At 46.6% G+C, this 17,144-nt stretch overlaps 1 protein-coding gene across 1 annotated transcript in view; it reads right to left on the reverse strand.

Moving 5' to 3' along the window:
* EHMT1 (euchromatic histone-lysine N-methyltransferase 1) overlaps positions 1 to 17,144 on the reverse strand; it is a 162,924-nt gene that overhangs the window by 37,536 nt on the left and 108,244 nt on the right. The window contains exons 5-12 of the mRNA XM_015421172.1: positions 16,684 to 16,820; positions 15,008 to 15,190; positions 11,083 to 11,163; positions 9,595 to 9,675; positions 6,606 to 6,726; positions 5,263 to 5,394; positions 3,067 to 3,212; positions 1 to 142 (exon numbers count right to left, since the gene is read on the reverse strand). Coding sequence (XP_015276658.1) covers positions 1 to 142; positions 3,067 to 3,212; positions 5,263 to 5,394; positions 6,606 to 6,726; positions 9,595 to 9,675; positions 11,083 to 11,163; positions 15,008 to 15,190; positions 16,684 to 16,820 — 1,023 coding nt within the window. The remainder of the gene's footprint in view (positions 143 to 3,066; positions 3,213 to 5,262; positions 5,395 to 6,605; positions 6,727 to 9,594; positions 9,676 to 11,082; positions 11,164 to 15,007; positions 15,191 to 16,683; positions 16,821 to 17,144) is intronic.

Below are 17,144 nucleotides of genomic sequence, written 5' to 3' on the forward strand. Positions count from 1 at the left end.
CTGCGCAGAAGAAGCCACATCCCGGGCAGCACTGGTGTTTCACCATTCTCCCTCTGTGGTCCTCACACAGCACTAAGAGCTGGACTTTGTTAGACGGGCGCATCAGCTCGTATTTCAGCACGTGATTTGTGCATCGGCTCAGCTGGAAGGGGGGTGAAGAGGGAAAAGCCAAGCTTGAAAAGCCTATCAGATAAATAGAAAGCCCTCTTCTCTGCCACACTATGCACATTTGAGAGACATTTCAGGCACTGCATTGGATGAACTGCGGCCTCTTTGCAACAATTTATATGCACGCCAAGCAGCCTCATCTACACTCAACAACAAAGGAATGCATCGTTTCCTTCTTAAGCTCATGTCTCAACCAAAAGCCCAAACACACCTCACAGTCACATGTGGAAACAGTGGGAGTTGCATCCTGCACTCTTGCTCAGTGACTTGAAGGAAGGGTGGCCTTACGCACCACACTTGGGCTCATTAACAGGCAAAATCCCTGGATGAAACACAGTCAGTTTGGACAAAGAAGGAAATTGGTGCTTATACTCAGTGAGAATTGCTAAACAGACCTGGGCTGCAAAGTGTTTTCCCAAATAAAGGCCCAAAGTCGTTTTGATCTGCTAGCTGTCTGACAGCAACATGAAATCTGGCTTGAGAGAAATTGCTGGCCTCACTGATCTAGCTTTCAGACACCCTTTGGCTTTCTTTACAATCCAATCCCTGAAGGCCCACCAAGAACATCTGCTTTGCCAAGCCAAAGAAAATCAGAGATTAATCCACGTACATTCCTACATCTCTTTATACCTGCGGTAGACTGGCCCTGCTCTGCTGCTGGGTAAACTGGCCCTACTGAAAAAGACGACGGCACTGGAGGCGAGGTAGCAGTCTTCTCTTTGGTGTTCCAGACCATTCGCCCAGGCAACTCACCACTTGATGGTGTAATCATCGGGGGATAAATTAATCATCCTTGGGATCGCTCCTCTATACTAATTCAAACCCAAATCATTAGCGTATCAGCAACAGTGCAGGACAGTGCTTGCATCTGGGTTTCCAAAAAAAAAAAAAGAGTTTTCTCCTCCCTGCCTCAACTTTGCTCAAACAAGGCACTCTCCAATAGATTCTCCCTTAAAAATCAGATGATAAGCAACAAAACATTTCAGACCAAAAAAAAAAAGCCCCAATTCGGCATTCTCCAAAAAATTTTGGGGTTGGGTTTTTGTGGGGGTTTTTTTGCCTGCTTATCAGAATCTGGACATCACCCGTGGGGTTTTTTAACTGGAGCTCTTTCTTTCCAAAATGCGCAAGCCGCTGATCTGGAGAACCAAAAAGCCCCCAGCCTGACTTTTTGACCCTGTTTATCAACGAGGGGGGGGGGCACCATCCAACCCCCCCGCAAGAAAAGAATCCGCCAGTTATCTCCTGACCACAGGCAGTCATTAGAGCTTGGCTATCCCAGCAGCGGCTAATTGAAAAACTACAGGGGTGGTGGCGGCAGCTGGCTGGCGGAATCTGCAGCCGCAACAGAGAGTTCCTGGGCTTCAGAGCAGCCTGTGGCGGTGATCTGATGGAGGGAATTCAGCAGGGGTGTCTCTGGGAAGAACAAGCACGGGAGGGGCTGGAGGGGCTGGGGGTCCACGTGCAGCACAGGGACGACTCCTGTTTATTCAACTGGGGTCTTGAAGAGGAAAGGCTGAGTCTAATAAATGAATGAATAAATTTACATTCATCCTTGGGGAATAACGTCTTTAGCAGAAGGAACGGGTATGTCCACATGCCCGACCACCTTGCCTGCATGCTACCCATCCAATTTGTTGCGATCTATTTGTCCACTTGGGCACGCACAACTGCGTTTATTTTCAAAAAAAGGACACGGCGGCAGCATTCTATTTGGGCAGACAGGCGGTTTCGGGGACCGTCACGGTGAGCGTTTTTGCTGCTCCGTGTTGGGGGGGGGGGTCTCCCTTGTCACCAGCTCATCAGTCTGAAGCCAGCTCTGTGAGCTTCTTTCTGTTCCCACCTCAGTGCCCAGTCTCTCTTCACTGTTCACCTCTCCTGCCCATCACATTCTCCCTGTCCCGTCCTTCTTCTAAGGAGCTCAGCATAACAGGTGGGTTAGGCCAAGAGAGGGAGCGGTTGGCTCAAAACCATCTGGTGACTTTCATGAAGCCTGGTCTCCCCAGTCCTGGCCTGATCCTCCAGCCCTGCGGCTCTCTTCTTCGGTTGTCCTGGGTTCTGTTTTCTGGAAAGGCTCACTGTCTTCTACCCTCCGCTACTGGAATAAAACTGGCACACACACACACCCCGCGCCTGGAGCCTCCATTCTTTGCAGTCCAGCTCTGTGTGTCAAAACTCAAGCTAGGGAATTACCCCCTGGCTACACCTGAGAGCCAAAGTAGATGCTGTGTTTCACTCACACAGCCACTTGCAGTGAGACAGCAGCTGCAAGATCCCCCATGGGAACTCATGGCCTGACAGTGCCCTGATTCAAACGGGACTGCAGCACGGGGGACAAGGGGCTTCGGCCTTCCCTAGGTTGGGAAAACAGTGTGGGGGAGGAAGGCTGAAGCTCTTCCTCCCCCAATGCACTCCAGCCCCCCCATCCAAATCAGGCCCCTGCGCTGCTGAAGAAGTGAGTTCCCACGGGGAACACGCAGCTACTCTCTGACTGCCAGTTCCCACGGTGGCCACACAGCAAATGCAATGTCTAGTTCAGCTCTGAGACACTCCCAAGTTCCACAGCTATTATAAAACAGAAAGGAGCAAAGGCAGAAGCAGCTGATCAGACCCGTCCCTTGCCATGTAAGTGGCAGACAATCCAAATGGTGCATCCAATTGACTTCAGTGCCCCTCTGCTGAGAACCAGGCAGGGCTCAAGGACTGTAATATTAAGAGTGAAGCGCCGTCGTCCTCTGGCTCCACCAATTACTTCCAGCTGCCATAGCCCCATGTTGGGCATTGGGGCCTGCGGCACGCCAGCCCGCCTTCTCAATGTTTTCTCCCAAAGCAGAGAAGGCACATGACCACAGGGCGCCGACTCCCACTTGCAGCAAGCCACAGCAAGAGGTCAACTACCTCCTTGTCCACGCTCTCTGTCGCCATGCACTGGTTGTTGGCTAGCGTGGTGATCTCTCGGCTTTTTGGGGTTTCCATTCGGCAGCTACAGAGAGGCACTTCCTGAAGACTGTCTGCTTCCATTGCTTCAGGGCCATTCGAAAGACCTGCGGGCACACACACAGAAGAGCAAGCAAGCCAGTCAGCGCAAAGCACCATTATAATCCCTAACAAGGTGAATGCAGATGGGAGCCACAGAACGGTCTGTTTAAAGCTGGCTTGTAAATAGTCCCTTGCCTGTGGCAATGATGAGCCACATCTCGGTAGCTCAGGCAGGGAAACTTTATAAAGCAGGTTTCTCTGTTGCACACAAATGACTAACGTATTATCAGCAAATGTGGGTGGGCTTTCGCAGACTTATTTGCGCTGCTGTGTTATAAGGCCTGACGGCACCATCCAAAAAGAGCATGCAGAGTGCTTTGGGAAATGTCTGATCTGCTGTTTTGCATTGACAGAGGCAGGCCCCGTCCCCAGCTGTATAGGAGGGAGAGGATATAAGGATCAAGTAGAAGAATTTTAAAGATGTGTTAAGATTGGAAAAGGAAGGAGCATCCACAGGAAATCCAGCTCTAACCATACAACTCAAAATCCCAATAAAATGGAAAATAAAAGAGCACAAGCAGATCAGGAGATAAGGAGACTTTGTAAAGCATTTTCAGGCTTCAAAGCGCTTCACATATATTGTCTCAGTAATTTCTACAACCTTGTGAGGTAGGCCAGTGTGACCCACATATTGCAAATACAGGGCAGGGTGAGAGTGGTTTGCTCAAAGCAACGTGGTGAATCCACAGCTGGGGTGAGATTTAAACCAGCAACCTCTCAGACTAGGGCTCATGCTTTGCCACTACGCTACACTGGCTCCTGACAAGCTCTACATTCTGTTCAATCGCTACTTGTTCAAAGTTTTACTGGGTTCCAACTGTGCCTCCCCACACAGTCTCCGCTTCCAGGCTCACACGGGTCTCAGTCGTCTTTGCAGGCATCCACAAGGAAGCAGTCCTGTCTTTTTTTTTAATTACTTCATTTATTTTTTAAAAAACCAAGTGCAGGAACTGTGCTGCCTATGAACTCTTGTGGTTGCACTTGGAATTATATCCCGAACCCGCGTGAAAAGGGTTAAGCTGATCTATCGTTTCCTGGAGCAGATTCCCAGCAGCTGCCCCTTGAAATCAATGTACTGGTGGCGATGTCAGTGCCAAAGTATTTCTGGAAATCAATGCTCTTTGTCTCAGTGGGCTTCCCTCCAGAGGTGAAAGCCGTGGAGGGGGGCAGGATTGGGAGGAGCGAGAGGAGGTCCTGTGAATCACTTTCAATCAGTACTAAAGCAGCCGGGGACCATGCATCATTAAACAAAGAGTTTGCTCAGCCTACTGCAGCCTGGCTGAACGGATTACTGGAGAGAGCCAACACCAAAAAGGGGAAGGTGGGGAACTCTCAAGGTGAAGGGCCATGTGCAACTCATGTGCATCAGTCCTCGAGGACTTAGCCTGAGGCCAGGGCCAAGCAGTGTGGAAAGGTTTCCAGCCCACTTTAGGATTAGCGGCTGGATAGCACACAGCCTTTAGCGACGGGACCGATCATATTCGAAGCAGGAGGCGCTTCTACCAAGCAAAGCCGTCAGAAATCCCCATCTGCTCTACAGAACAGTCTTCCTATCAACGGCACACGTACACTTTGCTGCTACCGTCTCCTCCTGTGGAATTAGATCACGTGCCTCAGGCCCAGGAATAGGCACACAATACCTTTAGGGGACGGACTAGAAGGTGGGGAACCTCTGTTGACAAGGGTTAAAGAAAGAAGAAGACGACAGAAACAACTGGAGGGAGATGCATTCAGCCCAGTTGTCTTGTACTCAGAAATGCTCCAAGCCACAGTACTCACCAGGATATTCCCACTGGGATAATATAAGGAAAGTTACATTCCTTGCATCACTCCCCCACTCCCATCCACCCAACTGCATGTGTTACTGGGCCAAATGAGCCATTAGCCCTCCCTTTCTGTTTGTTGCTATTTGATCCATTTGTGGTTTATTTAGTGATGCTGGCCTCTCCTCCTATTAGCAGCCACCAGGGGGCATCATCTTAATACAGAGAAATGAAGCTAAGGAAACAAAGAACCAACATGGTACATGGCCATATTTAGAAAGCTGACACTCACCTTCTGATTGCGAAGATAGAATTCCCTTTACTCGGAGATCCAAGGAATCCAGAGACACCTCCATGTATTCCATGTTATTCTCCTGTCCAGCTCCTTCTCCACTCCCCAAAGGCGGCTTATACATTTCGGAACCTGGGTTAAGATATAGACATATTTATATAGCAAGAAAAAGAACTATGCATGTTATGTCTCTCTAAAGGCCACATTCATCTCTAACAGACAGTATTGCTGGCTACACGCTGAAGGATCTGCAAATACAGATGCAGATAGAATAATTAAAATGCAACAGCTGGGCCAATTGATCTTTCCCTACTTCCTTCTCTGCCCGATCCAGGCAGATTTCCTCTCTTACAGTTTAAGAAAAGGGGGAAAAAAAGGTGCTAAGAGACCAGGAACATAAGCAAAAGAAGTCTTCCTTTTTCAGACACATCTGTCTGCTGCTGAACTGCAGTAACAGCAGAAGCATACATGGCGAGAGGAAGGAAAGGAGACCTGGCTAGCTTTGGGTTTAGCCTACTCAGACACAAAACAGCTCTGGATCCGAGCAATGCTAAAAAAGACCAATGATGCAGGATGAGATGAAGGGGGGCAAGAAGACATCTGGATTCATCCAAAGGGGAACACAAGCAAGCATTAACAGCAGACTCTCAAGGAGCAAGGCAGGAGCTGTTGAAGAAAAGTGGGGAACCTCTAACAGCAACTAGTCCTTGCCTCCCCTCCATGGCTCCACTCTTGTTCCCCCTTCCTGAATCTGCATTGCTATGCCAGCAAGGTGGCCTGCCTAAGCCTAGGGCTGGTATTCACCCTGCAATCCCCCTCAGCCACTCCCTTCTCTAAAATTAAGCCATCCTCATCCAATCAGAGAGAAGGAATGTTCTGAATGACTTCAAGTAAAACCAGTCACAGCCACAGTGGGCCCCACCCATGGGCCAAAATGCATTTATTGAGCTCTGGAGCCACTCCAAAGAAAGGTCAAGGTAGGCATCGTAAGGACAAGGAAGAGATCAGTATTTTTACTACAATTTACACTGAGATCTGTCGCCTCTAAAGGCAGTCTTGCTCTCTGACCCATAGAGACTGCACAACTCAATCTGCTGAACTGAGAGATGAGCAATCCTGCTCAGCTCTCAGGAGGTCAAGCCAGTTTGTTCAGGGCACTGCTAACCCTGGCTTAGCAGCTCATTTTATCAGTCAACCACAATGAAGAAGGGATTGAGTGTGGCCAGGCCAGGCTTTACCCTCACTTCTGCGGGCTGGAAACCTGGGAGCTATCTGATCTTTCTCAGAAGGCAGCAGAGACCTTGGGGTCTCTACTGAACCAAAGAAAAGACTAAGCTGATTACCTAAAATGCTGCTTTGTTTCTTTTTACTCCTCCGCCTCCTCTTCCGGGTGGGTTTCACCCATGGGCTGTCTGTCTTCCCTTTCCTCTTCATCAGTTTCTTCTTGAGACTGGACTCTGAGCTCTGTAAAACCAGAGGACCCATCCGCTTCAGGAAACAGTGACCTGATCCTCATTAATGCCAAGGCAGGAGCAGCCATGGCCCTTACCCGGGATGGCCACAGTTAGTGGCAACGCCCTGCATTTTGTAAAACAGCAGTTCTACAAAACACCACAAAACCTACATTGCAGTCCGAGGCTTTAACATCAAGGAGGTCTGTAGCTTGGAAAGAAAGAAAAAAACAACCCTTCACATCATATCAACAGCATCCCCCCCCCCCCCCAGTAGCAAAAAAGTGGCAATGGTAGCGGGGGAGAGAAATAAGAATAAAAATTCTGCACCCAGCCGATGCATGGTCTGAGTCAAGAAAGGCCCGGTTCTGCACAAAGTGTGTGAAATGAGCAGTTCAGCACAATTTTACCTTACTTTGCATCTTACGTTATACGATTTTTACAATTTAGTGCTGGGACCTTAGTGCACAAATATTTCGCTTCTCGTCACCAGCTGTACAGGCAGCTGCTAGCTGGAAGTGAAACAGTTTGACCCCACCTGGCACTGAGCTTCTCCCACAATCATTCTAGTCTGTCACACATGAGGGAGGGCACCGAGCCACTGGGGTGGGGGGGGGGGGGGAGGGGGGACTGAGCCTCAGAGGTGGAGCTTCCTCAGTGGTGGTGCCTTGACTAGGGAAGGCCCTTCTCTGCTGCAAGCTGCCCAGAGCAGTTTTTTGACCTTCCAGTATCAGTCAAAAATATTTTTATTCTCCCGGGCCTCTCTTTGTGTGTGGATCTGAACAGATTTTTAGGATCTTTAGGGTGAGTTCCTTCCCCCTTTTACGCCTGCCATGGCCAATCTATTTTATGGGCTCCTCCCCCTGCCCCTGTGCTGGGTTTTACTGTCGATTGGCCTGGTGAAATCAGGCTTCAGCAGACTGTATCGCTGGTTTAATGCCTTAGGCATTAAAAAAAACACTAGGAAGAACAGCACATGGATGTTTCACATAAATAAATACTGTTGGCTGTTCTGATGGTTCATTCCCTCTCCCTCTAGTTTTATTGACTGAGCTGCCTGAGGAGCAACTGCAGTAAGAGTGTGGACAGAAACATCTCAAATAAATAAATTAATGGGCTGCTGAAGCCCCAGCCACTGGAAATCTTATTCGGCATCACCCCTACTTTCTAAGATTCCAGCAAGCAGAGGCCAGACATATTTAAGTATGGATCCGATTCCATGAGGACTAGAAACTTGCTTTTTTCAAAAATCAAAGATTCTCAAGCTTAACATTTCTGGCCCTGATACTACGTTCTGTTCTTTGTCAGCATTCACAGCAGATATGAAGATACAAAAACCCAGAGCTACAATGAGTTTTTTGTTTTTGTCCTCAACAGAAGGACTATGGTGGTGGTCACACCATCAGCACAGCAGGGCTTCAAACCCCTGATGGACCAACTCATTTTGCCCTAACAGAAAATTCGCTCTCTCAAGCTACCAAGGATGCTCAGGATGCAAAGTTTCTTCTGCCCACAAGCAGAGAGATACGGGCTCACCCAAAAGTCTTCATCCCTTTTTCTTTATTAACAAATTCAATCAGTTCTATTCAGACTAAAATGGCACGATCACATATCTTAAGCTACACAGATAATTACAACCAATAAGTTATTGCTAGGGATAAAACTAAAAAAAAAATATGGTCAGCTAATAGGGACTCCGGGGCAAGAGATGCTCTGTATTTTTGGTGCTTGGGGGGGGGGTCAATAGTGTGAGGGCTCCTAGGGTCCTGGCCCCACTGCTGGACCTCCTGATATCACCTGGTATTTTTGGCTACTGTGCGACAGAGTGTTGGACTGGATGGGCCATTGGCCTGATCCAACGTTGGCTTCTCTTATGTTCTTAATATCTGGGAATGAGAAGGGTGGGATCCCATCTGCAGGCAGTTCAGTTCCATTCAAATCAATGGCATTTAAGATGCTCTACTCCGTGTTGTACTCACCCCAAACCCTTCAACATCCTTCAAAATGCTTTCAAAAATGGCAGAATTCTTTTTAAACTTTCAGGCTTGATAAGAAAAACAAAACAAACCCAAACACCCCAGGACAAAAATGTCTACCTTTTAGAACTGCTCCAACGTAATGGTTTTAGGAGACTGACGGCTGGTCTCTGCGTGGGCCATGCAGGTTCAAAATCCCCGCTCAGCCATGAAGTTTACTTTTAAGCCTTACTTTGAAGGTTGGCTTAATAAAAAGAGACTGTTTCAGCCAACCCGTGATACCTAATTGGCAATCAACAACCAGAAGGAAAAGCCGGACATGCTTTAGGGCACACGTGCACAGCTTTCGACCCCCAGTGCAAAGCATGTACGGTGGCCTGCCAAGGCCCTGATAAACCACCTGCTTGAGCTGCCTGCCTGGAGACCACAGAGCACACCTTTTGCAGCATGCAGATGGTCCCAAGTTCAGCCTCTGCCATCTCCATTTGAAAAGGATCTTAGGTAGCCAAGTGCTGAGGAAGGCTTCCCATTGCCTTCAAGACCCTGAAGAGCCACTGCCGGTCAAGGCACTGAGTCAGACTGCCTCGACAAAACACAAGATCATCAGAGATTCCATTTTGGGCATCCACTGGATGGGGAGGAAAAGTGTGCTGAGTGAACCCATGGAGGAGAAGATGATGGGAGATACTTGGTCAGTATCTGAGCAAAGACCCTTCCCCCCCATCTCATCCCCTCCCTGAAGTCACAGTCTCTCCTCTGTGGCCATCCATCATTTCAGCCAAGGTAGAAACACTTAGGACAGATAAGAGGAAAAGTTGCAAAGGCCACTGGCAGAAAGACAAGCCACACGCCCTCAGCCTTGAGCAGAGCCACCTGGGCTGCCATCCCCTCCAGTCAAACCTTGCCTGAATTGCACCCTTAAGTGCAGTAGGGCTCCTCGGTTTACAGCCAGTCTCGGTGACCGTCAGCTCCGTTTTCCCTCCTTCCTGCTCGGGCAGAAGAGGAACGATGTCCCGTTTACTATTTATTCATTCATTTACATCTGTTTCCCACCCTGTACCCAAGAATTCAAAACGTCTTTCTCTATTACTTGATCATTGTATAGTGAAGTAGATATTGCTGAGACAGCATACTGTACAGAAGTTTAAATCAGTAACAAGAAAGGCTATGAAGTCAGAGCAATTAAAGTTTTAATAACAGATTAAATTCTGACCACCACCACCCCTTTACTCTGCTGGGACCAACAAATAAAAACTGGTGGGTCACTTCAAGAACCTCCTGCTGTTTAAACAAAACAGCTTAGCTGTCTACAATCTAGAAGGTTAATTGTGTGTTTTCAACCTTGGTATCAGAATGCTAGTTCAAGGACAGGGCAAAATTATAGGTCAGGCTTATGTACAAACCAAAGACTGATTATAAGGGGAAGGGTATTTTAAAATTTTACAGCAAAAATAACTTCTGTTTCTAGATGGTGGCCAAGACTAGAAATAACAAGCAGAAGCAGTGATTTTTTAAAAAAAATAGAAAACCCAACGTATTTTGAAGAGGAGTTCAGTGGCACCTTAAAGACTAGTAGGATGTATTCCAGCATAACCTTTCAGGAGTCAGTGCATGAAGTTAGTCTGAAGTGAGCCCTGAGTCTTGAAAACTTATGTGGGAATTAATTTTGATAGTCTTTAAGGTACCATAGGATTCTTGCTTTATTTTTCTATGCATCTACCCATCTGGCATCCTCTTTCTCAAGGAAAAAGTTGACTTGAAGGCTACAAATCCTATACACACATACTTAGATGTAATTCTCATTACGTTGGAAGAGACTAACTTCCAAGTTGACCTGAATAGGACTGGACTGGACAGCACTTATTAAAATTGTGTTAGGAGTCTCTTGTTAAAATGATATGTATGAACTCGCATGCCATTTTTCGTAATAAATCTACTTACGCACCTCCCTATCAATTATTCCCATATTGCAACTCGCAAAGCAAGCTAATGAGCTTCATGGCAGAGAACAGATTTCAACCTGGGCCTCCCGCATCCAAAACCCATCTATGGATGTGGGCTCTGAAACTCAAAAAATCAGCACAAAAAAAAAGAAGAAGAAGAAGAAGGGATGAATGCTGGAGGAATGACAAGGCCAAAGGCCAAGGCACAACTTTGCAACTGCAATAAAATTACTGGAATTAAAAACTAAGATGAGAGACTCAAGGCAGTGTGTCAGAAACAGTTATACAAACGAGCGATAATATATAAAAGAAAAACAACCCAGCAAAACAAATCAGTCTTGCCTGTGGTTTAATCAAGACAGGGCTGGAGGTGTGGTGGTTCTCACTGTCCTGCTTGTAGTGTGTGCAGATAGGGAAGACAGATAAAAAAGATCCAAAGAAACAACTCACCAAGTCAGACTCATCGCCGTCTTCCTCATCTTCTCCTGACTCTCCAGAGTCTGGGTCCTCCTCAGATTCCCCGTCGACCATCTGCAATACCCAAAAGAAACCCTATGTAAGCCGAAAATGTGGGCGTGCACAAATATGCATTCCACCAAATTCCCCTCACCCCTCCCATCATGCATCAGGCCCTTTTGCAACAAGAAGCTTCAGAGCTCGTTAAGAGTTATGGGGGGGGAACCCTCACACTCACCAATGAATTAACCACTTGGTTGCATACTATCTGCTGTAGCCTCAACCCTCCCCCCCCTCCCCCAGCAAAGCAGGAACAACAACACTGGCCTAACTTGAAGGAATGAGGTTTACTTATGCTGGAGATGTCATTTGAGTCAGGCAAATTTGTTACATGGTCACTGGAGCTGCTCCAAAACACAAACTTCTGGGCAAAAGATCTTTTTGAACACTTTAGAACGAACAAGCTATGATTTGCCACCTGGGCTGCCATCCCCTCCAGTCAAACCTTGTTGTTTTATTATTGAAGGTTGGGTACCTGGCTCAGATAGTGAGCTCATAATGAGCTTGGTAGCCGCTGCAAGATGTGTAATGTTCCATCGGAAATCCTCAATATTGCCCCCCCCCCAATATTAATGAGTGGGTTATGAGAATATGGAAAATTGCTCTCCTGTCTAAACTGAAACGTCAAAATAGAACTATAAATCAGAAAGATGGGCTTTGTTTATAATGTCAAGGAATGATAACAGATTTGTTTCTCCTTTGTTTTTGTAACTTGGTAATGAGTGATAATTTTGTATTCTTTTTTGCATTTTCTCCCCTTAAAAAGTTTACTAAGCTCATATAAGCGAAGCGCTTTGAGCACTTGGAAAAGTGATCAGTGGCTTCTAAGGAAGTTAGACCACTTGGCCATCTAGACCACAACTGTCTATGCTGACTGGTGGCAAGGCGACTCTCCAGGTTTTCAGTGAATGGGGGGGGTGGGAGCATTCCTAACTTTGCTACTAAGGTTTATTTAACTGAAGACTGAACCTGGGATCTTCCACATAGGAAACATGTAAACCTAAGCACAGCATCCTTCCTGGCAGGGGCTGTCAAGGAATTGAACCCCCAAACGACAATCATTCCCAGAAACTAACATGTGAAGTGCTGCTGCTAAGAACAATATTGATTATCTTGCTTTTGAGTAGGACAATGGATTAAGATCTCTTCCCACAATTTGTTGTTAATGTTGTATATGAAAATCTAAGAAAAAGAGTTGGATTTATACCCTGCCTTGCATTCGGAGTCTCAAGAGTGGCTTACAATCTCCTTCCCATCCTCTCCCCGCAACAGTCACCCTGTGAGGTAGGTGAGGCTGAGAGAGCTCCAAGAGAACTGTGACTGGCCCAAGGTGACCCAGCTGGCTTCATGCGGAGGAGTGAGGAATCAAACCCGGTTCTCCAGATTAGAGTCCACCACTCTTAACCACTACACCAAACTGGTGTATACACAGCAAGTGTGCATAGCTGTGAACTGGCACTGGCTTCTGGTCCCTGCAGTGTATTATTTTATTTTTACACTGGTAGAATTTATATTCCAGCACATGGCTTTTTAAAAAGCCCTCAGGGTGGTATCCATGTGGTGCTAAATGTGTATTTTTGCCACTGTGCAGTGTGTGAATCACCCCAAAGGGAATTTGTTTCCTCTCCCACTCTGTAATTCACATGGCAAGTCTAACTGCAGGGAGAGACTCATAAGGCAAAATTCCATTCCATGGAAGAAGATTTGCAATCCTAGAACGAAGTGCCAAGCCTCAAGGCTAGCTCACGCTGGTGGTTTGGGTCTAAGCAACAGGTTGGTAATTGATGTTTAATCCCCAGCAATTTGCATGCTGGTTAATAGGTGCAAATAAACCTTGCTGTGCCTTACAAAGGACTGGATGCTTGCAGTCCCCTTCCAGATTTTCTACAAGGGAAGCTAAGAGGGCTGTTTCTGATGTGCCTTGAAATACATTTTCTATACATCTGGAAAGTGGAAACATGAGGCTCAGTTTAGAAAAGATAGGGAGCATGCATCCTGTAATGGAACACAGGTAAAGACATAAAAATAGCCTTGCTAGATCAGGCCAAGGTTGCATTCAGATATTACAATAAACCAGAGTTTACAAGCCATTGCTTGATCAAACCTACATAAACTATAACATAAAAATGCAGACAGCCCAGTCAACTGGGGTTTGCTGAATGGCACCAAGCTGACGGGCTGGACCCAGACTAAACTTTCTGTGAACAGAATGGACGTATAGTTTCTGCCAATTCCTCTCTCCTGCTGTAGAGCCCTAGATTTGTCTCTCATGCCAGTCCTGTTCCCTACGAGCTGTATTTTGACGAGATCAACAGAGACTGCACGGGGAGGGGGGAGGCAGAAAAGTTTGGTTTTGCTCACAGAAGTGCCTTCCATTAGTGGAACATTTAGTCTGGACCCAACCCAATATTTCACACTTGGGTTGCAGCTTGTTTGTTATCTACAGTATATGGTTTGTGAATTGAGGCATCACTGTTTGTTGAGCAGCACAACACCTCACCTGGCCACAGGGAAGATAAAGAGGTGTAAAGGAGGCAAAAAAGCAGACAAATTCACTTTGTTCACAAGCAGCAATCTGTTACTTGCACCGGACAGATTAAAGTTTGGCCCTTGGGGTAGCCTCTATTGTCGGTATGGTCACAGCTAGGGCACAGGTTTTTTTTCTGTGGTGGGTCCAGGCCTCTGAAAACGCTTCCCAGAGTGTGTGCAGAGGGCCCTTTCACCAGCTGCATTCAGGAAGGGATATAAGACGGTTTTAATTTATACATTCATCTAAACGCAGCCCCAAAGATGTTCAGCATCCTGTTTCCAACAGCAGTCAATCAGATGCCCTGGGAAGCTGGCAAGCAGAGCTTACAGGTTACACCTCTTCCCCACTGTTTGCCCCTTAGCAACTGGTACTCAGGCATATGCTGCCTCTGAGGTTCTGGAGGTTCTATATATTAAAGCCCCAGAAAAGGTAGTCCTTAAATGGCCATCTTCCCACAACAATCTAGCACTTTGAATGGATATGAATACAGGGATATGAATTGACTCAATAAGGACTAGTACTACCACTTCAGGGTTATAAAATTTAAAAACTCCCACTGGTGATTGTCAGGGGGAGGGGAAACAAGCTTTTCCTTTGAGCAGTTAAATGTTGCACTGAGATGGAGGCTCTGGAGGCTGGGCCAGGAGCAGGGAAGTGACATCAGTGAGCATCTGACAAACTGACCTCAGCCCTCCCTGAGCCCAGAAGGGTATCCAAAAGCCCCACTGGCTCTACTGGTATGAGAATTGGAAACATGAAGACCCTCTCGCTGGCTGGGGAGGAGGGCTCATGCTATATAACCAAGCAGGACCTACTCCCTCCCTCAGGACAGAGGAAATGGTGGAAGCGTCCTCTCAGTGGAGTGTCTCCTCATGCCCGGCACAGGATCTGCTGAGCATCTGAGGCTTCATCACAACCTTCCCCCTTTGCGAAGGGAACACTGGGAGAATGTGAAACTGGTAAAGACATCCCAAGCATACCCTGAGATTGAAGAGAAGGCACCTGGCTTCCAACTGGACTGAAGGCCAATGATGAAGTAAGTGACCCCTTCCTCCACTGGGGAAAGCCTGGGCGCCTAGCAGGCTTCAGTTCAAGGCTTAAGTCGTACGCTCTGAGGTCTCTCGAGTAGGTGGGGCCTCCATCCTCTGTCAGTCACCTCACCAAAAGCAGCCCCCTCCCAACATCTGATTTTGGCCATTCTGAGCCACATTCTCAGTCCCCTCTGTCCTGGAAAAGTTTTTGTTCCACACCATCAACTCTTGCCTATCTTTTTACTGTTCATTTGCATGGGCCAAAACTAAAACTTCCCCTGGTAGCAATTCCAATCACCTTTCTGACTTTGCTGGCCTCTGCAGCCTCATCCTTAGCAGTTTGGTTGTCCTCTGCAGGAAAGGCAGATGGATGCTCCGTCCCACGCTCGTCTTCCTCCTCTAGCTCATCCGAATCTTCCTCTTCAGAATCCACCTCTAAGCTTTCCCCGTTCACATGAGGACTAGCATCACCCTTTTCATCCTGAATGTGCCCGGACAGACAAATCACAAGGCAACAACATCAACACATGTGTGCATTTATGTGCACACACACACACACACACACCACCAATGCACAACTGAACCATTTGCCACGCACTTCTTGAGGCAGGGATCTGTTGCCAATGAGAGCCTACCATAATCAAGTTGTGCAAAAACACCCATATTTTCTTCTTTATCATGATTTCCATACAGCACCACTTTGCATATTTTATAACAAAAAAGCAGAATGGTGTAAATGTTTTATTTATAAATGGAGGGAGATAATAACCCTACTGTGTATGGTATACACAGGAGCATCCTGGGAAGAAGGAAACTGATTTCATTTTTGTTTTGTGGTGCTGCTTAATGTGTTTTATATTAAATTTTATACTTGACCCAAGATATGCATGGAGGGTAAAGAATGCAGCCACCCTGCTGAAATTAAGCAGGTCGGGATCTGGGCCTGAAAGGGAACCTTATGGACTTTGCCTTGAGTTCCTTAAAAGGAAAAAAGGATAAAAAAGTAATAAAACGAAAGGACATAAATAGAATTCTATGTACCATAAGTTGCCTTGAATATCAGTTATGAACAAAACTAGTTGCATTCAAACAATGAACAATATCTTTGTATGTATCTGCAGTATACACAGCAATTATCATTGTCTAATGCTGTACAATGTCTTGTATAAAAACCTTTACAGTACACACTAAGCAAGTCTTTGTCTTAAAAAGCATTTCACTTACTCCAACAAAACAAAACAAAACAGGTTTTTCACCAGCTTTGCACCAGAGGGAAAAAACATTCTTCTCCAAAAATTTCCAGTTTTTTCCCCTAGCCTTCACATCTCAAGTTGCCATTTATATACAAGACTGCTGTGCTGTGGAACCATTCAATCACAGTGGGATTCAGGGTTTTTGGTAGCTGCCAGGTTGCTACAATAACATAAGGGTTGAGCTTTAGAGGGAATGAGGCAAGCATACAAGTGTGTTAAGAGTGTTTGTGTGAACTTAATAAAAGCTAGACAATTTGCAATTTTACACACATGTACACATGTTAAAAGGGACTCTTCTTTAACTGTAAGACTGAAGGGAAAGGGCCTCTAAGAAATGGTCTAAGATTAAACTACCCAAAGGCACTGCAGTTTGAAGGCTGATCATAGATCTGCCAAAGAGTTTTCCCTTCTCCACAAAGGTCAGTTGGGAAGAGGAAATCAGGGCCACAAAGGGGTCATTACATTTTGTACCAAAGGGCATACATCTTGGAAAGCAGAAACTATGCTTCAGCCCTACTGGTGGACCTCCTGATGGCACCTGGTATTTTCTGCCACTGCGTGACAGAGTGTTGGATTGGATGGGCCATTGGCCCGATCCAACATTGGCTTATCTTATGTTTTTATGACTGTTACATCATGTGGAGACATTTCCAGTTTCTATGTGGGTACAGTGTGGTATCAGAGCCTTCCTCCACCTACAAAGCCTGTCTTTGGCCCTCACCTTGCCACCTGCAGAAGCATGGCTTATGCTCTTAAACATCTCAATCACAGTCCGCTGTTTTAAAACTTTGGTCTTTTTCTTGGGAACCAGGCTGTAAGTTCCCATTCTTCGTTTTTTCTTCCGAGACACTGAAGCAGCTGGATGGGAGGACAGAGAGAAGAACATCAGGGGAATGGGGAAGGCATGCTACGCAGAAATATGCAGGGGGTCGCGTGACCAACTCCTGGAGTGGAACCAGATGCATCCAACAGTTGAGGTATAAATCATAAAGCAATGCCACCAAAGCGGTCTCATTCCTTCAGCAGACTACTTTAGACAGAAAAGTGATAAAACAGCTAACAAGGGACAAGAGTCAGGAATTGTGGTCCTGAGCAACAGGGAGACCTATTCAGCTCTGCAAATGTGGTTCTCTTTCCTAGACTCAGATTTGCCAGCCTCTCTCCTGCCCTCCAGATGCACCT

The sequence above is a fragment of the Gekko japonicus genome, unplaced genomic scaffold, assembly GCF_001447785.1.
Source record: "Gekko japonicus isolate JY-2015 unplaced genomic scaffold, Gekko_japonicus_V1.1 scaffold40, whole genome shotgun sequence".
Lineage (NCBI taxonomy): Eukaryota > Metazoa > Chordata > Lepidosauria > Squamata > Gekkonidae > Gekko > Gekko japonicus.